Here is a 22,957-nt window from a genome sequence, read left to right as displayed (position 1 = left end):
TAGGTTACAATTTAAAAAAAAATAAAACCTGTAAATTATATAGTTACCGCTTTTCTTATTATATATATATAATTAGTAATAAGAGGACGAAAGATATACCATCAGTTACTATTTTTGTTAATTCATAGCAGGTTAGTGTATAGAAAATGTTATACGGCTGTATAACCCTACCATATTTAAATACAACTTGTTTGCATACTTTCTACATAAACTGTCTATAATCTAGTAATGTAAAAGAACAAAAAATTTTATATACACATATTCTATACACTAGCCTTCTATGGATTAACAAAAACAGCAACTGATAATATATCTTTAGTCCTTTTTTTACTGATTATATTTGCATAAGAAGAAAGGAGGCAACCATATGATTTACAGTTTTTATTTTATCATTCCTTCTACGTAATTGTTTTTAGGGAAACAGTAATAACGGGTATAAACCGGCAGTCGGCACTGCCTAATTTATTTATGTAGTTCGAAAATGAATCTATACAACCATTTAGAAACATCAACATAATATGTAAAATGAATTGATATTCATGCTTTTGTACTACTATTCATAATAAACCTAATAAATGTTTCTGTCTATATTGATACTTTTCAATATCGATTGTATCATACATAATTAAAAGTTTTCATATTGTAAAATTTTAAAATTCAATGAACTACTTACATAGATTTGTTACAAACGTTTTTTGTTAGATGTGACCTTCCCCTACACTCATTTACTTGTGGTATTGATCTATTTTGTTTTGTGTTTTGTATTTCGATTAAATATATAATTGAAAATATTTGAAACAAGTTCCTTGAATGAATTAATCATATAAAGTCCCCTATACTATATATTTGAATCAAAAACCTAACTTTTTTGACTAGGATCATTGGGTTTTCGTGTACGTTCTTATAATTTTAAAATATGGAAACCATCTTAGAACAGCAAAGAAGCTATCATGAAGAGAGGGAACGTACCATGGATGCCATGGTTAAAGAAATTTTACATAAGAAAACTGGCGTAAGCGTACCTACATTTTAATTTTTTAAGAATTTCACTTGTATATTGTTCTCTAAAAGTACTAATAGGTTATATTTTGAAGTTAATCAAAAACCTTTTTAAATACTAATAATAATGTATTGTTTTAGCATCGTGAAACAATAAACGGCGATCATCGTCTAAAAAATCTACATGACGTACGTATTTTTTTTAAATACATAAACTATGTTAACCAAGAATGTTTGAAAATAGATTCATTCTGACAATGTTACTTTGTAGTGATATTTACTGGTATCTTACATTTTATAAGTTATAATATAGACTTCTCGGGGGGAAAGGGATTGTTAGAAATGGAGTTTGACAGCCCCATTGTTAGCAATATGCCCTATTAGGTCGACCTCCACATGGTTTCCCCCGGGAAACCATCATGAACAATTAACTTGCTTAGCTAACTGACCTGCTTCATCCTCACCTATCATTCTTCACTGGTGCCCTTCCGTTGTATACCAATAGAGCGGGTGGGGTTACCATTCCATTATCACCTATTAAAAAAAGTATTTAGACTTCCCATACCTGATTTGAATACCTTCCCAACCTAGAATTAATCATTAAATTAACCTAAGTGAAAACAATTTACATTTACAGAAACTCGGACATGAATCATGACCAGCTATATAATTTTGGTTGTTGTAAAATGGAAATTTAAAGATTTTTTTATTAAAAGTATTTTGATCTGCCAAGAAACCAATTAACAAATCTAACTCAGCTGGGCAGAGTTTGGAAAATTATGACAAATCTTTTCATCTAAAGTAATTCAGAGTTTGAAGACGAAGGTCTTAAATTAGTGCATGTTGCCAGTGATGATTTATGGAACCAAAACATGGTTCTCTATAATTGCTCATATGAAAAAACTTCAAATTATTTAGTGAGCTATGAAGAGGGCTATGCTTAAATCTCTTTGTGTGATAGAATCTGAAATGAGGATATCCCAAAAGAACCAAAATCACTGACATAGCCTGAAGGATAAGCAATCTGAAGTGATTGCCACTTCTTCACAAGACTGTTTATCCTTCAGGCTGGTCACATAGCTTGAAAATACCTCAACTGATGGGGAAGAAAAGTTCTTGAGTGGTGACCTTATACAGGCAAACAGTGTAGGATGATCCCCCACTAAATGGAGTGACAACCTGAAATGCATTGCAGAGAGTCAGTGGATGCAAGTGGCGTGGTGGTGGAATTGATGTTATCCACTACTACATATATATATTTTTTTTTTAATGGGTGAACTAGGATGAACCATGTGGAGGTCAACTTGATAGGGTATATTGCTAGCAATGGGGCTGTCAAACCCTATTACTAACAATCCCTTTCTCCCCAATATTATACTTAGCCACAGGAAATAGCTGTTTATATCACATTAAGCATGCATGTGCTATTGGATTATGTTTAATTTCTACTTAATGTTTGTTTTAATTTTAGAGATATGTAGAAGCAACAATAAGGCTCAAAGATTTGTATGAGGATAAAGATAGTCTTCGAAAAGAGGAAATAGCTGCATTGTCAGGACCTAATGAGTTTCAAGAATTCTATTCTAGACTAAAACAAATAAAAGAATTTCATCGGAAACATCCTAATGAGGTAAGTTTTTTAAAAGGTAGGAAAGTTTTATATGATTTTATTATTATTTTGTATACAACATGGAATGGCAAATGGGCTGATGCTCCATTGCATGAAAAATGATAATTGTTGTTTATAGACATGAATTAGACTCCCTTGCTAACAAATTGTTAAACTAATCGTCACATACATTGTTTAAGTGCAGTAAAGAATATATATTATATATAACATGTTTTGTTATTAGCATCATAGAACAAAAGTCTTTTAATATAAGGCTGTATCCCCACTATAATGCCAGTCTTTATGTGTTCTTTCTCTTCTCTTGGTACAATCAGTACACATAGTTCAAGATTAATTAGAATAGGATTGTATTGTAGTTTGAATACACATTTATTTCTTACATAATTATATTTTACCAGACAGAAAGTGAACAAAACCAGCATCATAGTGTGGCTTAGACCTGATATTACTGCTAATACTGTAAATATTTTTCAGATTTGTGTGCCAATGTCTGTAGAATTTGAAGAGTTGACAAAATTAAGAGAAAATCCAGCAGAAGATTATACAAGTGAGTATTTTGTCTATTACAAACATTGATTTACCTGTAAATCTAGAATTTAAACATAATAGCATGTAAGTGTATTAGAATTTCATCTGTAGAAATTTTCAGTTCATGTTAAAATGCCTAATAATTCAATCCCTGGAGAGTGACATTACAATAAAACAAATAAATACAGTGCCTTTTCAAAGGAATTTTCTCCTGTGAATGCTCAGGCTGTGGAATGAGTTCCCTGCTGAGGTTTTCTCTAGAGACATATAGGGTTTTTCAAAAAGGGTATATTAAGGTTTCTTCAGGGACGGCAATAAACATATAAGACCAGACCCTTAGTGTTGCAGGCATCTATAGGCTACAGTAACCACTTACCATCAGATGGGCTGTTTGCCACATTCATGGTAAAAAAAAAAAAAAAACAATTTCTTAGCAGTAGTTTATAAACATGTGTATTATATATTATTACAGCACCTGTTGAGTTTACTGATGAAGAAGGTTATGGAAAATATCTAGATCTCCATGAATGCTATGAAAAATATATTAACTTAAAAGGTATTGAGGTAAGAGACTGTTTTTTATTTTTATAATATAATACTTATTACTTTGTGGTTTCCTGAAGTATTAAAGTACGTTATATATTCTGGGTATTTTTGTCTTAATTTTATGAACTTTTGATCATCTTTCATTAAAATTTTCTTTTCATTTATGTTGTTTGGCATATAGATATTGTTTAATTTAATCTTGCATTTTTCAGAAAGTGGACTACATAACTTACCTAAGTATTTTTGATCATTTATTTGACATTCCAAGGGAGCGCAAGAATAGTGAGTACAGAAATTACATTCGTGCTTTGCTGACATACTTGAAGGACTTTGTTAGCAGAGTAAAGCCACTTCTTGATCAGGCTCAAGAAATGGCTGCTGCCCATCAAGATTTTGTCAAACAATGGGAGCTTGGTACATTTCCTGGATGGCCAGTAAGTTTTTGATTTTTTAATTTTAACATTATCTGTAATTTTGTTATCTAATTACAGATAAGGTTAAGCTGTTCAAAAATGTTTTAAATTGTTTTTATAGAAAAAAATATATGAGCAGAGAGTACTAAATCATGCTTTTCTGCTTACCTGTAATTGAATATTTAATTTTTCTTCTTTATTTTCAATCAATCGACATTCATTTGACAATCAATATTGATTATTCATCACAAAACAAAATACACAAATCTTAGATTTATTTATTATAATATATATATTTATATATACATAATTTTAGTGTATATATATATATTATAATATATATATATATATATATATATATATATATATATATATATATATATATATATATATATATATATATATATATATATATACATATATATTATAATAGTGAATATTAAAATAGTTAAATATGTTTACAGAAAGAAACTGGTGGCGCCTTGACTAATGTGGGTGCCCATTTAGACTTGTCAGCATTTTCATCATGGGAAGAATTGGCTTCACTTGGGCTCGATAGATTAAAATCTGCTCTTATGGCTTTGGGTCTTAAGTGTGGTGGAACTTTGGAGGAAAGAGCACAGAGGTATAAAAAAATAATGTTGTTGCATGCAGTTCTTTTCATAATTTTAGTTTTAATACATTTTAACCTTTTTTTGTAGTAATAGCTTTTATATAGAATATATTATTTATTGCACATATAAATTATAAAGATAATACATTTATAAATATTGTGAATAAAAGTGGACTTATCTCTGAAAGAGATCTCTTCCAGTCAACCCCGTACAGTGAGAAAGCATGTTGTTAGTGAGCAGCTAAAGTGCGTGAGTGCTGAATAAACAACGTTAATATATAAGCTACAAATAAACAGTTGAATGAAATATTAATATATATTATAATATTACATAAATATAATCCTTACCCACTTATACAGTTAATGTTAAAATAAATTAATATACTAACATAATAGGAATATAATATACATTAGAAATTTAGTTTAACGGTTTTAAGATATGACACTTAAAATTGTAATATTAAAATGTCAAAAAAGGAATTTTGAACATCTTAGACTGAACCTGACAGCATTTTTATTTTCTTATTATAGCAGGAAGAAAAAAATGTTTTGCTATGATAATATATAAATGTATATAATAAAGAGCACCTTATCTTCTGTTTACAAATTACATTTAAATGTATAATATTTTTCTAGATTATTCAGTACAAAAGGTCAAACAGCTTTGGATAAATCTTTGGTAGCCAAGAAAGGTGGAAATAAAGCAAAGGCATCAACTCAACAGAGACATAAAGATATTGCTGCTATTGAAGCTCAAGTTTACAGGTAAATTTAAAAAAAATATTTGTTCATCAGCCTAGAAACTGACGAAAGAGGGTGCTTCATTTTGTCTGTTAAATTGCAGTCTTAAACTACTATAATTTATTCTTATAGATTTGCAAATATAGTAAGCAGTACTCGCGCAGCTACTATCGAGAATGTAACCCGTAGAGCAGCTCGGGCGGCTGGTGAACGCCGCGATGATAGCGGTGATGAAAGCGATGCTTCCGCCGCTGTAGACGTCGATTCTGATGATGATGAAGTACCGTATAATCCAAAGAACTTACCTCTGGGTTGGGATGGCAAGGTAAATTTATGTCTGTGCTCATAGCCATGTGTATATTACTGCTATTGTATTAGGTGCAGCGTTAGGTTGTTTGCTTTTTTAAGTTGATTAAAAAAATGTATTTCTGTTATTATATGAGTGGTATTTTCATATACTTTATTTATTATATTGTAGAAATACCCAAAAAAGGTGGGTTAAAAAAGATTATAGTGTTGGTTATAATATTGACTATGTATTTTCTTAATACTACTTTTTTTTCAAACTTATTGTTCTTTTTAATTTTTAGATTTTTTTTTTATAATTTCACACAATTTTTTACAGCCAATACCATACTGGTTATACAAACTACATGGTCTCAATATTAGCTACACATGTGAAATCTGTGGAAACTACACATATAAGGGTCCGAAGGCATTTCAGCGCCATTTCGCGGAGTGGAGACATGCACACGGCATGCGCTGTCTCGGGATACCCAACACTGCACATTTTGCTAATGTTACGCAAATTGAAGATGCACTTGCTTGTGAGTATTGTATGATAGATTGTACTCATATTGTAAAACTAATTACTATATAAACTTAAGCTCTTGAAAATATTATATATATATAGACTTATTCGAAATAAAAATGTTTGAATCATCTTGAGTGTATTGAAAAGAAGTTGAGGTTAGGGACTTTTGTATTTTTATATGTGTACTTTATTTCAGTATGGGAAAAGATAAAACATCAGAAGGAAAATGAGAGATTTGTTGCAGAAAATGATGAGGAATTTGAAGATTCTCAAGGCAATGTTGTAAATCGTAAAACTTATGAAGACTTAAAACGTCAAGGATTATTGTAAATCAGTATCTATTTATAAATAAGAATGAATTGTTAGTATTCCCAATATTTTAAATAAAATCTTGATAATTTAAATGCATTTTATTTAAATATATAAGCATTATTATTTAATTATTATTAAAAAAATACAAACTAATAATGCTACGATAATCGAAAACACAAGTTTTCAGATTTGCTACATTAGATACAAACCTAACTAAAACACTGTTATTATTTTTTAAGCTTTTGTCTATATTCATCCATCTTGCATATGGATCGCACATAGGCCTCCACACAAGGGGAAATAGGTAATAGAATAGCCTATAAATACAGGTAGTTGCTCAATTTTACTAGCTGTATTTCGTGGCTCTGCCTGCGTGAATCAATACTTTAAATATCCTATGTGCCAATTTAGTATGTAACCTATCCGTGTACCAAAATCCAAATTTGTTTAGTAATTATTGCGTAAAAGAAACAAAAATATTATATATTTAGTTCTTTTCTTCAATGGCAATCGGCCTTCATTCTTACGACTATTTCTGTCAGCGTCAAGTATTTTAATTTTAGTTTCAATCTTTTAGAATATCGTTAAGTTTAACGTTTCCCGCCTTTTTCAATCACCATATTATACATTTTACGATGAATCAACGAAAGTCTTTTTAATCAACGTTAATGACAATTATGGTAGTGGTAGTATTATATATACAATGTTATTGAATTTTATGTGATGTTAACTGGTATAACATTACAAAAAAATTATGACATTCCTTTTCTAACGCATTCAGTTAAAATATATTAAACAAAAATTTTAAATTTTTACATTTTAACCACAGAATCAATAAACAATTTTTCTTACTCTATTCTTTGCATAGATTAAGAATAATATCTGCACTTTACGATTGTTCTTACTCTGTGATATTACCGTCATTGTCAAGAACGACATTGATAGCTTTGAGTCCGATAACAAGTGCTATTAGGAGACTGTTTTGTTTATAATTGCATGTGCTTCTATAGTTTTGATATATTAATTTTGAATTGTTTTTAAATAGAAATGAGAAGTTAGTGACGACTTAAATAACCTTAATAAAAGTTTAATATGGCCGAACAATCCAGTAGTCGAATATTTACCGGCTCCAGAGTTTTAGGTTATGTCAGCACTCATGTGCCATTTGTTGCTAGATATATCAAAAGACGTGGTGAAACTCTCCTTTGTACCAGTGTCGGAAAATGGTTTCATACATATGGATGTGAAAAGTTTCGTTTGCTAACTGTAAGCGGAGAACATCCCGGTCCGATAACTTGTTTGAGCGGCGACAATTATCATGTCTACACTGCTAGTGAAAATAACATTTACGCCTGGAGACGTGGCTGTGAACTTAAACATGTCTATAAAGGCCATAATGCACCTATACATTTATTGTTACCATTTGCTGTTCATTTAATTTCTATTGATGAAGATAATGTTCTTAAAATTTTTGATATAAAGGATGAATCAGAATTTTTAGAGCTGATTTTTGAAAAGAAACAATTTAAAATAACCACATTATGTCATCCACCAACATACCTAAACAAGATATTGCTTGGGAGTCAACAGGGGAAGCTTCAGTTGTGGAATGTCCGGACATCTAAATTAATACATACATTTAGTAAATGGAACTCTGCAGTGACAGTTCTAGAACCTGCTCCAGCTGTGGATGTTGTTGCTGTAGCTCTGGCAAATGGGAAAATATATCTCCACAACTTGCGTTATGATCAGACTGTTGTTGATTTTACCCATGAGTGGGGAAAGATTAGTTGTCTATCGTTCCGGTTAGACGGAGTTCCAATGATGGTGACAGGTAGCACAGCAGGGCACATTGTGATGTGGGACTTGGAAGAGAGGAGAGTACTGTCGCAGATTCAGAGTGCACACTCATCACGAATAGCTGGTCTACAGTGCTTAATGTCTGAACCACTTATGGTCACAAACTCCCAAGATAACTCCTTAAAGTTGTGGATTTTTGATATGCCTGATGGTGGAGCAAGATTATTGAGGATCAGGTAATTTTATAAAATCATACTTATTTGCTAATCCTATTACATTTGTTGATGTTTGTTATGTAATTTATAATATTTATTATTAATTTTTATGTGACAATTTATATACATAAATATTGATTAATAGTTCTGTAGAATATTTAAAACTAGTGAATAAAACTGGTTATAAAATTAACCATAGCAGTTTTTTAACATATAGTCTATACTAGTATAGACAATATTTAACAGCTGTGATGATTGATAAATTATTATTTATTAATATTAATTCATACTTTATAAATACATATAAATTAAAATATGTAATAATATCATTTATGCAGTATTAGTAATGATATGTAAATATTTCAAATATTTCTACACCCTTTAAGTAATGATCAGATTTTACAATGCATTTTTATCAGATAATAACCAATATTTAAAATCACCAAGCCATATTGGTGACTTTTAGCCAGTTTGGAACCCTTATAGTTGAATTTTTCTCTGATTATAGAAAATCTATTTACACATTTATAATGTTAATCTATCAGTATATGATGGTGGGGATCACTAAGAGATGATAGGTGTAGATAAAGGCAGGTGATGGTTTCCCTTGGAAATCATCACCTGCCTTCATCTTCACCTATCATCTCTTTGATCTTCATTCTTCATGAAGATTAACCTGATAGGATATATTACTATCAATGGAACTGAAATGGGTAAAAAAATCATGAGTAATGGGATATAACCAAATATTAATAATCACTCTCTCTACATTCATAAATGTATTATATTCTGAGAGTTTGTACTTATGTTGCAGAGAGGGACATTCTTTACCTCCAACATTGGTACGACACTGTGAACCTACAGGAGAAAATCTACTAGCTGCTGGATCTGATAGAAGTCTACACATCATGAACACTATCACAGAAACATTTAATAAAAGTATGGGTAAAGCATCATATGATAGAAAGAAATCTAAAAAGAAAAGTAAGTATTTGGAAACCAATATGAGTACTATATATATTTACTGTTTGTTTTTTTTTTGTTTCTCTTATAGTTTTGTATGTTTATCCACTCTTCGACGTCGTCGCCCGAGGCACACACTCTTGGACTCCAATGATCCAACTGTGATAACACGATCTCCCTCTTCCCTTCCCTTCCACGGAATCTTTGCCAAGAGCCCCCGTAGACCGCACACCGCATACACCGTCCCTGCTTGCAGGAATGAAGACCCACTGCGACACACTATTTAAGTTTTAAATCAAGTTTTTGTAATGTACCTAGATTTTTTTATGATACATAGAGAAATATTTAGAATGGCAAACAAGCTAATGGCTCATCTAATGGAAAGTGGTAGCCATCATCTATTTACATGAACAACATTATGGATAAGACAGAATATTATATTAAGCCTGAGATCCCCCATATGTGTTGCCAACTTTCCTACCAAGTGTAGCAATTACTGGCAAAACTCCTTTCATGGGGAGGGCTTGTATTCAGCAATGGACAGTTAACGGCTGAAATGATGATAATGTTATACATGTGATATGATGATGAGATGTGCAGCAAAAGTATCACCAAAAGATTATAGACATCTAAAATTTAATCTCTCTTACAATATTATAATTATATTTACATTACAGAAAGGCTGCAAGTGGACCGCTTTGCTTTACCACCTATAAAGAAGTTAAGTTCGTGCATACAAAGAGATAAACAGTGGGATAGCATTGCTTCAATACATGAGAACAAGGCATTAGTTACTACATGGTCCTTCCACAAAATATGTATGGGTGACCACAAACTTAAGCCTGAGGACCTTGAAAAAGGCACTAAAGCTACTTGTTTAATTGTTACACACTGTGGAAATTTTGTTATTATTGGTAAGACCATAATTATGTATATAATTAAAATATTAGATCCAGCATGTATAAATGGATTTTTATTAAGTAGTTTAAATGATGTTTAAATTCCATTTTGGTTTAATTTTAATTAATTTATGCATAATGATATCATCTAAGAAATGTGAAAGTTTAAGGTAATTACTTTAATTTTTTTTTCGGAGATCCATATGTACCATAGAGATTTAATAAATCAATTTTATTATATAAAATCGTCATTGTCGAGTAATAAGACTGAAATTTAGTTTTATATTGCAATTTTTGTCAACATTAAGGACACTTTACAGGCTATGTAAAGACTATGTATGTCTGTGGCTGTATGTATAGCTATGTAAATATACTGTATATTTAGTGTTTTTGCTTACTTCAATGAATTTTATAAAATCTTGGTCCATTTATTTTTCTCGTCAATATTATTCTCGTGATTAAAAATATCTTATCTCTTAAGTTGGATCAAATATTACACATTTTCAAAACTTCATTAAAAGGGGTTGAGCGAGGACTTCGTAATACAGGATTTTTATATATTAGGATTGTTGACAAGTGTGCTACGCATTTCCTTATTTTAAGTTGTGAAATCCTATATAAATACAAACTTATATTTTTTCCCTTTAAAAATTTGACTTTGTTTTTAGGATATAGCAATGGCTCTGTACATAGATTTAATATGCAATCGGGAATACATAGAGGTAATTATGGTAGCCAAGAAATGCCAGCGCATAAGGGTGCTGTCCGAGGTGTAGAGACGGATCTTTGTAATCAGCGAGTCATAACAGCGGGTGCTGATGATACACTCAAGTTTTGGTATTTCAAGACAGGTAAAAAATTATGCATCCCTTTGTCTAAAAATATCTAGTTTTATACAATTGCAGGTTATCAAATAACATATTTTTTATTGTTTTAGCAACAACACCTTATCGTGTGATTAGATTAGAGGAAACGGTCAGCATGACTAAGTGTCACAGAGAAAGTAGTCTATTAGCCCTCGCTAATGAAGACTTTTCCATTACACTGGTAGATATAGACACTATTTCTATTGTGAGGAAGTTTGAAGGACACACTGGCGTTATAAACGACATTGATTTCGATTCGCAGAGCCGGTAAGTGTTTATTTATTTTTATTATTTGACAAGTACAGCTACTTCACGGCAGAAATACAAGTAAGACAAAGGTACCCATGCAAACGACTTTTATACATAGCCTTCCTCTAGTATCTCTAGTATATTAAATTGATTTTGAGGTTGGTAACCTTTAAGAAAAGAGCATATTATTTTTTAAAGACCGGCTGCACATCAACAATTTTTTCAGTGTTGCGAGTGCTCATGGGCGGCGGTAATCATTTATCATTAGGTAAACCGCATGCTCGTTTGCCCCCTGTGTTATAAAAAGGTAGGTAAATAGGGAGTATCTCATTTATACTATTTTACCACCATCACACTATATGACATTAATTGACGTTTTAACTTTGACTCTTCGTACAGAGTGCATTTTATTACTTTAATATACATCACTTCTTATTCAAACAAATTAATCAAAAAATATATAACGCTTGTAGAGTTTCAACATTCGAGATACTAGATAATACCTTTTTGTCGTAATTGTATTACGGAAGGTGTAACAAAACACCTTTACAACTCATGACGTGGGGTACTATGTGCGTTCGTGCGTGCTCCGCCCATGTGTGCCCACGTGCGTGAATAAAATTTGATTTCGTTTCGTATATCTGAATTTAACATTGGCCTTTATTTTATAGCAATTATTGTATACGATATTATTAATTCTGTGAATCCAATTACGTTTAATGTCTATATTGAATTTTCGTAATTTAATAAACTATGTTATAACGAAATAACCCATTTTCCTTTAAAGAACCAAGAGGTAAGAAGAATGCTTTTATAATGTTAATGTTTATGATAATCTATATAATAAGGTAGGTATACTTTAATTCAATTAGTTATCAACTAGCTATTTGCTTTCCATTATTTTAATAGGTACTAAAAATAGTTTTCATATAAAATTAACGTTAGTAATATTTCTTACGTAGGTATTTAAAATTAATTTTTAAATTATTTTTGTAATGGTAGGAAAGTAGGTTGCTCTTTTCTGCTTTTTAGTGTTTGTAAACTAGTAGGTACGACACAAATGGATTCGTTTCGCTGCTATTTCTGCCGCAAAATATTGTGTTCCGATTAGTAGTGATAGATAGACACTGATATATAATTAATGGCAGTGAAATTACTGCGAATCATGGTCTTCAAGTCTACATGTTTGAGGAATTGATAATAAGAGAGTAATCGTGTTTCTGTCGTGAAGCAGCTATATTTGCACAGTTGTGTTTTAGTTTGATGAATAAAATAGTGAAATTACAAGGTATGGAGACATGAAGGATATAATGGGCATCACAATATGTTATAGTGTTAATGTATATAGGCGACGATTACTACATTCCATCAAGAGGGCTTAGCTTGTTTGGCATTCTAAGTTGTATAATTTTTTTTCTTGTTGTAAGCAATAATAGACTGCGGTGATCGTGGTTGCATTATCCTCAGTTCGACCAACACTTGATTGTTATTTTCACCCTTGTAATGATTTCAATCACTTGATTTATATGTATTTTAGCCACGGTTTAGTTTTTACCCACGGTTTCGTTCGCATGACCGTGATATGTTTATTGACCGGGATGAAAAGTAGTTATATCGTTCTTCATTCTATATAGTACGTGTATTTAATATACATACTTCATAGTGATTGTTTAAGCCGTTATGACGCTATTTTGTAACAAACAAACTCACTTTCACATTTATTATCTTAGTAAAGATTGCCAATCATTTGATAAATTCATTGATTTACATAATACGTTAAAAGAATGTTGTGATGTATTTCCTCAAGCCTACACCTGTCTCAAAAGAGGTGTTTTCTGTCTAGCTGTCAATCGATTATAATGAATGTTGTTCCTATTCAGGAGTACAGTAGCCGTAAAATTGATGATTTATTTCTCGATCACGTTTATTAATGATTACATGTTTTTTTTTTTTTTCTATTATCAAAGGTGGTTGATCAGTACGGCCATGGATTGTACTATTTGCACCTGGGACATACCGAGTGCGCAGCTCGTTGATATATTTTCGGTAAGATTTATTATTTCGTCATTATTTTTCTATTAGTTTTATAATGAAATTGTGTGTGATATATGTATTACATTGGTATGTTTTTCTTGGATGAATGGAAGAAGGTGGATATGGTAATCATGTATACGCTGTCGGTTTACGCTGATGGGGTGGTTTGGGCATGTGGAAAGAGTTTTTTCACACTTTTCCAAGAGTACATACTTTTTCTGTAGGGTAAAAGGATCTCGAAACAGACATATGATACAAAAGGTTGGAGGCAGTACTATATATGGTAGATGCGAACCGAGAGAGGAGTCGAGTCTCTTATATCATCTTGTATGTTTAAGACTAAATATCAATGAGTTATGAAAAAAGAGATGTTTGTAAAGATAGCCTTTGGTACTCATTTCTATCTCTCTATAAATAACTTGGCGGGATAGAAAGATAGATAATTGTGAAGGGATGGGTTTTGATTTCAAAGATAAATCGGTGCCGTCAATACTGAACACATAAATCTCAGTGAGCAGGAGGGTTAAAAACGCCGTGGTACGCGAACCATAATAGAATTTTCTTTATATAACCCGCCAATGTAAATGTACTTATCGTTAATATTACGCCTTTAGCGCGAGAGGCCTATTAAACTGGGTGGGTTATGCAAACTAAATCCTTTTATGATACGTGTAAGGAGCCTTATTAATCCTATAGTTCCGTATTTATCTCGTCTTTATGATACAATATTTCATTGTATTTTTCTCACTGACTTAATTAATTTGTATTTGTAGGTGCAGCGCCCATGTACGTCGTTAAGTATATCACCGACCGGAGATTTCCTGGCCACGACTCATGTTGGGGAATTAGGCGTGTTTCTGTGGGCTAATAGGCTTTTGTACGAGAAAATCTTCCTAAAACCAATTGATAGAAATGTTGTTGATATACCAGTGTTGCGTAAGTATTTAATATCTATCGATACTGTTCTGCTTTTAAACATTTAGAATGCTAATAGTTTAATACTTATAACATTTTAGAAGTTGTGTATTCAAATGCACTGAAGTCAGAGTAGTCTGTTATGATCATGCGGTCTGTATGTTTTTCTTTTTGTTATGTATAAAATAACGATTCTATAAATTATTATTGTAGGGTTACCAACTACAGCTCCAGAGAAACCAGATATAGAAGACATAGGAGTATTAGATCTTGGCGATGAACCGGAATACAAATCACCTGAACAACTTAGCGCAGAATTAATAACATTGTCCAACCAATCAACGTCTAGATGGCTAAACCTCTTACATTTGGATGTTGTTAAAAAACGAAACAAACCGAAAACACCAATCACTGTACCCAAATCAGCTCCATTCTTTTTGCCTACAATACCGAGTTTAGAGCTAGAATTTGATTTAGATAAGGAAAAAAACAGTAGTAATGATACAAAACTATTAATGCCTGATGAATTGACTACTTTAACAGTATTTGGCAAGAAATTAGTTGATTGCGATAGTGAAGATAGTTACAGAGAATGCATAGACAAATTAAAAACTTTCGCTCCGGCTACTATTGAAGTAGAAGTGACGAGTATGGCGCCCGACGCAGGCGGTTCCGTAGAAGTAATGGATAAATTCCTTATTATGTTAAACATCATGTTGACAAGTAATAGAGATTTTGAACTTGCTCAATCATATTTGAGTTTATTCTTAAAGACTCATACTAAAATTATTTCTGAAAATGAACAGTTACGCAAAACTTTAGTGTCTGTGGAGGAAACCGTGACGCGAGCATGGACGAAATTAGAAAATCAATTGTTATATAATATTTGTGTTGTTAAAACTCTGAAAGATATGTAATAAAAATTTATAAATATCTATTGTTTTGTTTTTCCAATCGTCGACTGAATATCAGTTAAAAAAAAAAGTTTTGCAGTTGCGTGTATAACTTTGAACGCAGTTTCCACAAACTGGTTCCAATTTATAAGCGGACCTTTTTACGTAGGCTCACATATTTATGCAGGTTTCTTTATAGACGAAACACCTGTCATGTTCTACTTCTTAATGTAATCAGGGGCGAAGAACATTTTTCAGCTTAAATTATACCTTAGTATCTTGTAAAAAGGAAACCCAAACGGTATTGTAGCAGCTCTCTTCACAATAGGGCGTAATAGATGATTCCTCCTTATTGTGAACATTGAAGAAGTGAATTTTTATAAAAGTCGATACGAATAATCTCGCCTGTCGTATTTTATATAATAATATTTTCGGTGAAGTGTAGATATGTTTGAGTATTTATTTATAGTTTTAGATAAAGTCGGTGGGAATACCCACAGACTACATAATATAAGTACCTACTGTACAAAAATTTCAAAAATTATGCCTATATAAACTGGTCTGTAAAGTAACATACTATCATAACTGACAACACAATGGGATATCCAATTATTGAAATTACTTTGTCTACAAAATAATATAAAAGAAGCTGTTCACAAATTAAAATCAGCGGTTTTTTCCGTAACATTATTGTCGAATAGACAATTTTATTATTACTTATTACGCCCTTCTGTTTTCAATTGGGCTTAAAAACTGCAAATACCTAAATGGAATTATTCATCCAAGAAATTATTTAGGTAAAGCACAAGGTGGAATGCCTTTTAAAAAATTCATATTTATTCAAGTCGGTGCAATTTTTCTTATTCATTGGCTTCCGCCTGTTTGCGGATGATCCGCGAGAGGGTCTTTGCGGCGTTTATTGAATACTTTTCCAAGGGAATTAAATCGCGGCCGATCGGTTCACCAGAGCTTCGTTCATTAATGGCTCGCTTCATTTTCGCAATAAGTATTCATTTCTCCCTCTTTCGCAGTCGACCTCCGTAGCTTCAATGAAAATCTGATTGTGCTTCCTTTGCATTATGAATATCTATCGAATTTCACCTTATCTTTAGCGATCCTTTATTGAGCTTAGATCGAGTGTTAAGCAAATAACGTGAAAGCGAAAGCGTTTTATTAATATGTATCATCTTTTTTCCATGAACTCGCCAAGTATCCATGAATCATGTGTAATAAAAAGAAGATGTAACAAAGGCCTTTGAAATGTCATTTCGATATGTTAGCGCTTTCATTTGCAAGCGCTTTAGAAAATGTTAATTTCCGGGCGTTCACAGCGTTGTAGTTATAATATAATTTATGTCCTGTTATGTGTGCCAATTGTATTTTGTATGACTTCTATAAAAATTTGTTTAATATTTGTTAGTTTCCATTAACTGTAAAACAAGCCAGAGGTACTGAGATTGATTCTGTGGCGGAACATCTTTAAACTTATGTAGGTACTAAAATTGAAATTTCAATTTCATATCACAGGAATATTTTTATTCTAAAGACAAATATAAACTATAGTTTTTATAGATTGAATAAAAGTTATTACTATTCTATGATGGTTTATAAAACAATAATTTCGTGAGACTTTCAAATTAAAATAATAGATTAGGAGATAAAGCTTAGAGAAATGGCACGTCAGAATTGGCCTTTTCTATAATATTATAGTAACAATCTTAAAAAAAATCTACAGAGTGCTACAGCTGAGCCCAGTTAAGTATACTTTTTTATTTAATTTAGTTATACTATCCAATACATAACAGATACTTGAAATATCTGTTATGAATTGGAAACAAATTTTATGTTTTATAAAAATGAAAAATAGAGTTATAAAAAGTATAGGTGGTGTTATACGAGCAACTAGGTATTTATTGTCTAACACATTTCCAGTTTGAACTGTAAATATTTCAAAAACTAAATATTAAGCACTTACGTAAAAAGAACAAACATCACTATTATATACATAATTTATACAAAATAGATTTAAAATTTTAAATCATAAACATCTGCCAACAATTCAGTCGGCCTGCTTGTCGACATGAACTTAATTCGTAAACATGCTAATTATTTGATAACAACACCGATGGGATATAGTCGATTATAAAATTTTATTGAAATATATCCAACCATTTCAGTAATGTTATGATAAACAGATAGAAATGATGAATAATTTCTTAGGTACTTTATCAATTTTAAATAAACTTTTTGCATTTACTTTGATTTTTATTAATGTAAATTTATACAAAATATAATCACGATATATTTACGCTTAGATATCTGTAAATGTCGAGGGAGATTTTACAGAAGTTGCGTAGTGTGAAGGATTTATGTATTCCTTTGTACGAGAACATTTCCCAATGTAGGTAGTAGGTATTTAATTTTAGAATAATTGTGAAACTGTCTAATTAATCAAGTTTTAGACAGCCAACGAAGCGGAGCATCTCCGTAACAAATCAATGATTTTCTTTATAATGCCAGGAAGGTATTTTAAGTACTGATAACCTATTTTGTTTGTTCTAAATTAGGTATTCATCTACTCTTTTTTTTTTAATCGATCATAATATAATGGTAACCCCACTTGCGCTAATAGTATACGCTGGCGGGGCATCAATGAGGGATGATAGATGAGAATGAAAACGCAGGTCAGTTAGCCCGTTGTGATGAATACATCTGAAATTTAGCACGATGGTTTTCAGGGGTAACCATGTATAGGTCGACCTGACAGGATATATTGCTAGCAATGGGACTGGTAGTCCGTATTATTAATAATTCCTTTCCCCCAACTCATAATTTAAAACAGTAATGGCTAGTAAGACACGTTTTTGTGTGTCGATTGAAAGAGTGTGTATGGATTTTAGAAATTTTACCATTTGTCTTTTGCAACTAATGGCGATTACTTTTAATTTATACCGAACTATTTTACTATTAATAAACTAACAAATAAACAATAATTGTCTAATAGATACTTATGCATAACACAAAACGAAGTCTACATCGGTGTCGATAAATTATTCGGTGTGAATATCGAACAGGGAAATGAAGAGTGTCGTCCATTTTCTATTACCGATGCTTTATTCCAGGCCATTTAACTTTTTCAGTGTAAAGCTGAATCTTCGCAAAGTGGCGCGGTGGAGTGGGAGGCATTCCGCGGTCGCCTGTCCACTAGGGAATTTAACTTCGATATTAAACGGACGTTGCCAATACTTACTTATTGCTATTCGTTATTGTTATTATCATTGTACTCACATTTATGGATTCAAATAAATATCACAATTTGGTCATTTTGCTTGCATGTTCATTTTAGGCTCTAAAAAGGTTCGGACTCTTTTTTTAATTTTGAAATCAAAGGAAAAAAAAATTTGAAAATTGACAATAACAGCATTAGACAAGTGTTAAATTCATAAATAAATAAATATTTCGTTTATTTATTCTTTATAGCCCACATTACAAAAAAAATGTTGGTACAAAAGGCGAACTTAATGCTATATAGCATTCTCTCCCAGTCAACTTTTGGTAAAATAGAAATGTAATTATGCAGTGAAAAATTGAAAATTGTTGTAGATAAACAGTTACAAACAAGTTTATTGTCTCACAAATTGTATAATATATGCAGTCGAGAACTACTGCATATTATTTTATTGCATTAAACAAATATTACTTCATCATCATCATCATATTAACTGTCCATTGATGAACATAAGCCTCCCCCTTGGGAGATTTTGCCAGTATTTGCCATGCTTGACAGGCGGATTGGCAACCCCAGTTAGGCTTTAGAGATGTTTTAAGAGGGATGCTGCTGCTTATCTCTCATCCTCCCTCAGTCGGCTCTTACGATACCCATGAGAAAGGAAGGGGTGGTCTATTCTATGCCGGGACCACATGACCATATTACTTACAAATATATAACACAAAAACACATACGAATGTAAACATACATACATACATGATAATATATTATAATACCAATAAAGTAATGATGGAGATCAAAGGTGATGATGATGATGAACTTCTTTCATTCTTTTTTTATAAGAGAATTGTAAATATTATTTTAAAAGCAAATTTAGATACTTGTCTTATGTGAATAAGTAAATATTAACAAAATTTAATAGTGCCTATAATGCACAGTTTTTGAATAAATTACATTTTTGCGTCGTCTATTATTACCTTTCGCTATGTAATCAATATTTGGATCCTTTATACAGCGCAGCAGTTAAGGAGACAACTTGATTGCTTCTCGAAAATGAGCTTTCGGATTCAGGGATTACTATTTTGAACAACCTGGAGTAAATTGTTTTTATTTTTTCAACGTGTCCTAGTTTTCTTAGTTTTAAGTATTTGATATCTTCCTAGCTAACAAAGTAACGTCAACGTGCAGAGGGTACGTCAGGCATGCTTTATAACGTCGTTGTGACTATTTTTTATATTCATTTTGGAATGATAGTTGACGGTTCACGTGATAATAATGAAAATCATCGAATAGAAATATGATTTTTTCCTTCACAGCCATTTGGCTGGGACCGACAAGGGACTTCCCTTGTCTGCATTACTCTTAACCCCAGTTATAATTAGTTTTGCGCTCCACTTCATACTTTTGTTTGTTTTTGTAATGTACGACTTGCACGTTCTTTAATTACACTTATAACACATTCTGAGATAGTGCTTTTAATAAGTCGTTTTTACTTGAAATTGAAATCTTTGTAATCACTGTAATACGTAATCACATTAGTATCTACTATAATAGCCAAATCGTTCTGTAAAACCGATTTATCATCCAGTGCCAGTCAATTGAATTGATTGAAGACGCAATTATTAGCAGATATCAAAACTGTTTTTGCCGTATCACCATTTATACGTTCAAGAGGCGAAATGGGGAATTTCAAATTGAAATCCGATCAACTCTTCATTGTAACAATATATTTCAAATCGTAGGAACGTCTATACAACATGAGTTCTCTTCAATCAGTTATGGGGGTCGGGAAGTATCTAATGTTCCATCGCCCCTTAAACCCGTCTCTGACCCCATAAAATTGAATCGATTAATTCGTTTCGAAAGAGCCGGTTTTTTACTTTGATCCCAATGTTACATTAAACAAACATGAATCGATATTTAGTGCAACAGAATTGTTTAATGAAAAGTGTATGAGGCAGTGCCGGTTGTTGACTGTGGGTTAATTAAAAACAAACAGTAGATCGTTTACCTTGTCCATCGGAAACCTCTCACTGATAGCCGCTTCGTGCAACTGCCAGGGATAGGTACATATCAACATCCCCCTTTGTTACTATAAATATAAAAAGCGGATCGAGCCTTTGAGAGTAACGTTTGATAAGAGCTGTCTTCGTAATTTCACTTCTTAAATATTAAAGATTCTTTTACTTACTTCCTTATAAAAATCTGCTTAATTATCTATGTTTTAATAGGTTTTATAAAAAGAAATACGCCAAGTCTCCGTAATATAACGCTGCCTAGGACTTAAGCTTTAAAAGTAATTTTGTTAAGCGGATTACGCTGCAATAGAAGAAGATTATAATTTAGAAGCAATGTAATACGGTATAAAATATTAGCTATAAAATCATAATCTTCGACGTGGATTCCAATAGGTAATGGGAAAACGTAACAGCTGCGAGCAAGTCTCGGCCCGCGTCTAAGTGCACTGTCCAATGGTGATTATATGGTAATACGATCATGCTCCAAATGCGATTTTCTATACTCATTTCTGTTGAGTATAAAGAAAGTGACCCTTTACAGGTTAGTCTCGTTTATTCAATATGGTTATAATATCTAATTTATTTTATATAACCTTATTTATTATTTTTATAGATAGCAGCTTGTAGCTTGATGAAGTTGATACTAAAATTCCTTCTATCTATGGTCCTAATCCTTTACTATCGTGAGAACTTTGTAAGTACATATTATATAATTCGAAAATATGTAGGTAGAGCCCTTATATTCGTTTATAAAGTCAGTTTTGTATTATATATATATATATATATATATATTTAACTTAACAATTTTTAAATGGTTATTTAATGGTTATTTATCTTCTTTGAGAATAGATATGAGGAAATGTAACTTTTGAAATCAATACAGGCAGACAGCAACTTTTATGAAGTAGGTAGAATGTAAACACGTATAACGGATATTCACTGGGCGTTTTTCTTTGCGTGGATTTTAATACGCGTGTGTTTCCTTTTGAAGGCTGGGATGTAGCAGTGAAATTACATGGTACAGAGGAATGGAAGGAAGGAAGGCGAAACAATATACTCTGTTATGCCCATGGTACTGCTCATGTCTATAGGCGACGGTTGCCACTTTCCATCAGGTGGGTCATCAGGTTGTTTGCCATTTTAAGTTGCATAAAAAAATAAATAAAAAAAGGTACTGAATTAAACATTTTTCGGTTTTATTTCGGATTTTCACAGTGTATTGATTTAATTCACTACAAGGTTCTCTTTTTAAAAAACATTCATAAACTAACCAAGCAAAGTACAATTGTTATATAATAAAAAACATATAAATTCGTGAGTACCTATCTGGTTACTTTTAGGTACTAATTATACATTTAGTATTAGATGCACAACGAGCTGCTGCTTTATATAAACTGTTATAATATAGACCTATTATATAGTTATACAATATTTTTTTCATATTAACATTCAGATTTTATATCATTTATATAAATCGAAAAAAAAAGATACTCTTTCGAATGACATGTTAATTGTAAATTACTTATGTATACAATATGGTACTTCCAGCCAGCATAATCAAAAAACCCTTTTAACGTACGTCCATTTCGGCCATTATTTTATTTCCTGATGTAAAGATAATTTTAAAGTACAGGAATAACATAGGAATAAATAATATTTGTATATTTTTTAATTATAGTATATTTTGTCTATTTATCGTCGTTAGGTCCTCACAGCGTCGGTATCGATTCACAGAATATATAGGTATATTCTTTGACCGAATACTATATATACCTATTGGTATATAGGTAGAATAGGTTCTATCCTTACAGATCCACAGTCGTCTCTCGACTTATCTATTTACATGACTCGTGTTGTATACCTACGTATATGTCGTTTCTGGAGACTTGACTCCTCCCTCAGATTGGAAACTGCAATCTTACATTTTTCATTATCTACGTAGTTAGGGTATATACTTCAAGGCTTATAAATTTATCTATTACAAAAATATAACATTGAATCCATTAAAATCGTTGATTCAGAATGTCAGTTACGAAAATATAACGCACAAGCAGACGTACGCGCACTCGTGCTTATAAATAATTTATAATTATAAACTGTTACTACATAATGATACTACAAATAATAATAACATGAGCATCAAAATATATATAGGAATATATTTAGAACTATATGATGTAGTTTGTGTTTACACCGTAAGCCGGACGGACGGAACTGTAATTTGCATATTAGCTCTAGGTGGTATATAGTAAGATGACCGAAGGCTCCGTATCATCCACT

The 22,957-nt window shown here is 31.7% G+C and overlaps 2 protein-coding genes across 2 annotated transcripts; both read left to right on the top strand.

Annotated features, from left to right (window-relative positions):
• Positions 1-710: 710 nt before the first annotated feature.
• On the top strand, positions 711-6,688 carry LOC113518810 (splicing factor 3A subunit 3). The gene is made up of 11 exons (XM_026903806.3): positions 711-1,012; positions 1,141-1,188; positions 2,471-2,629; positions 3,104-3,176; positions 3,630-3,721; positions 3,916-4,137; positions 4,581-4,741; positions 5,366-5,494; positions 5,603-5,795; positions 6,096-6,297; positions 6,481-6,688. The coding sequence occupies exons 1-11, from the start codon at positions 917-919 to the stop codon at positions 6,612-6,614; spliced, it is 1,509 nt and encodes a 502-aa protein (XP_026759607.1). The 5' UTR covers positions 711-916; the 3' UTR covers positions 6,615-6,688.
• Positions 6,689-7,541: 853 nt separating this feature from the next.
• On the top strand, positions 7,542-15,470 carry LOC113518930 (WD repeat-containing protein 36). The gene is made up of 8 exons (XM_026903966.3): positions 7,542-8,632; positions 9,426-9,595; positions 10,252-10,488; positions 11,142-11,324; positions 11,411-11,606; positions 13,556-13,634; positions 14,396-14,558; positions 14,751-15,470. Exons 1-8 carry the CDS (start codon positions 7,689-7,691, stop codon positions 15,452-15,454), a joined length of 2,676 nt encoding a protein of 891 aa, XP_026759767.2. The 5' UTR covers positions 7,542-7,688; the 3' UTR covers positions 15,455-15,470.
• Positions 15,471-22,957: the final 7,487 nt, after the last annotated feature.

The sequence above is a fragment of the Galleria mellonella genome, unplaced genomic scaffold, assembly GCF_026898425.1.
Source record: "Galleria mellonella isolate WM207_F2 unplaced genomic scaffold, CSIRO_AGI_GalMel_v1 utg165, whole genome shotgun sequence".
Taxonomy (NCBI): domain Eukaryota; kingdom Metazoa; phylum Arthropoda; class Insecta; order Lepidoptera; family Pyralidae; genus Galleria; species Galleria mellonella.
This window is presented reverse-complemented; position numbering and strand designations above follow the sequence as displayed.

What these genes read in the sequence shown, in the direction of transcription:
- LOC113518810 (XM_026903806.3), top strand. Translation starts at nt 917, where the DNA reads ATGGAAACCATCTTAGAACAGCAAAGAAGCTATCATGAAGAGAGGGAA. An exon ending in ATTGAAGCTCAAGTTTACAG is followed by an intron (nt 5,495 to 5,602) that starts GTAAATTTAAAA and finishes TTATTCTTATAG; the next exon opens with ATTTGCAAATATAGTAAGCA. An exon ending in CTCTGGGTTGGGATGGCAAG is followed by an intron (nt 5,796 to 6,095) that starts GTAAATTTATGT and finishes AATTTTTTACAG; the next exon opens with CCAATACCATACTGGTTATA.
- LOC113518930 (XM_026903966.3), top strand. Translation starts at nt 7,689, where the DNA reads ATGGCCGAACAATCCAGTAGTCGAATATTTACCGGCTCCAGAGTTTTA. An exon ending in GTTTTGGTATTTCAAGACAG is followed by an intron (nt 11,325 to 11,410) that starts GTAAAAAATTAT and finishes TTATTGTTTTAG; the next exon opens with CAACAACACCTTATCGTGTG. An exon ending in AGCTCGTTGATATATTTTCG is followed by an intron (nt 13,635 to 14,395) that starts GTAAGATTTATT and finishes TTGTATTTGTAG; the next exon opens with GTGCAGCGCCCATGTACGTC.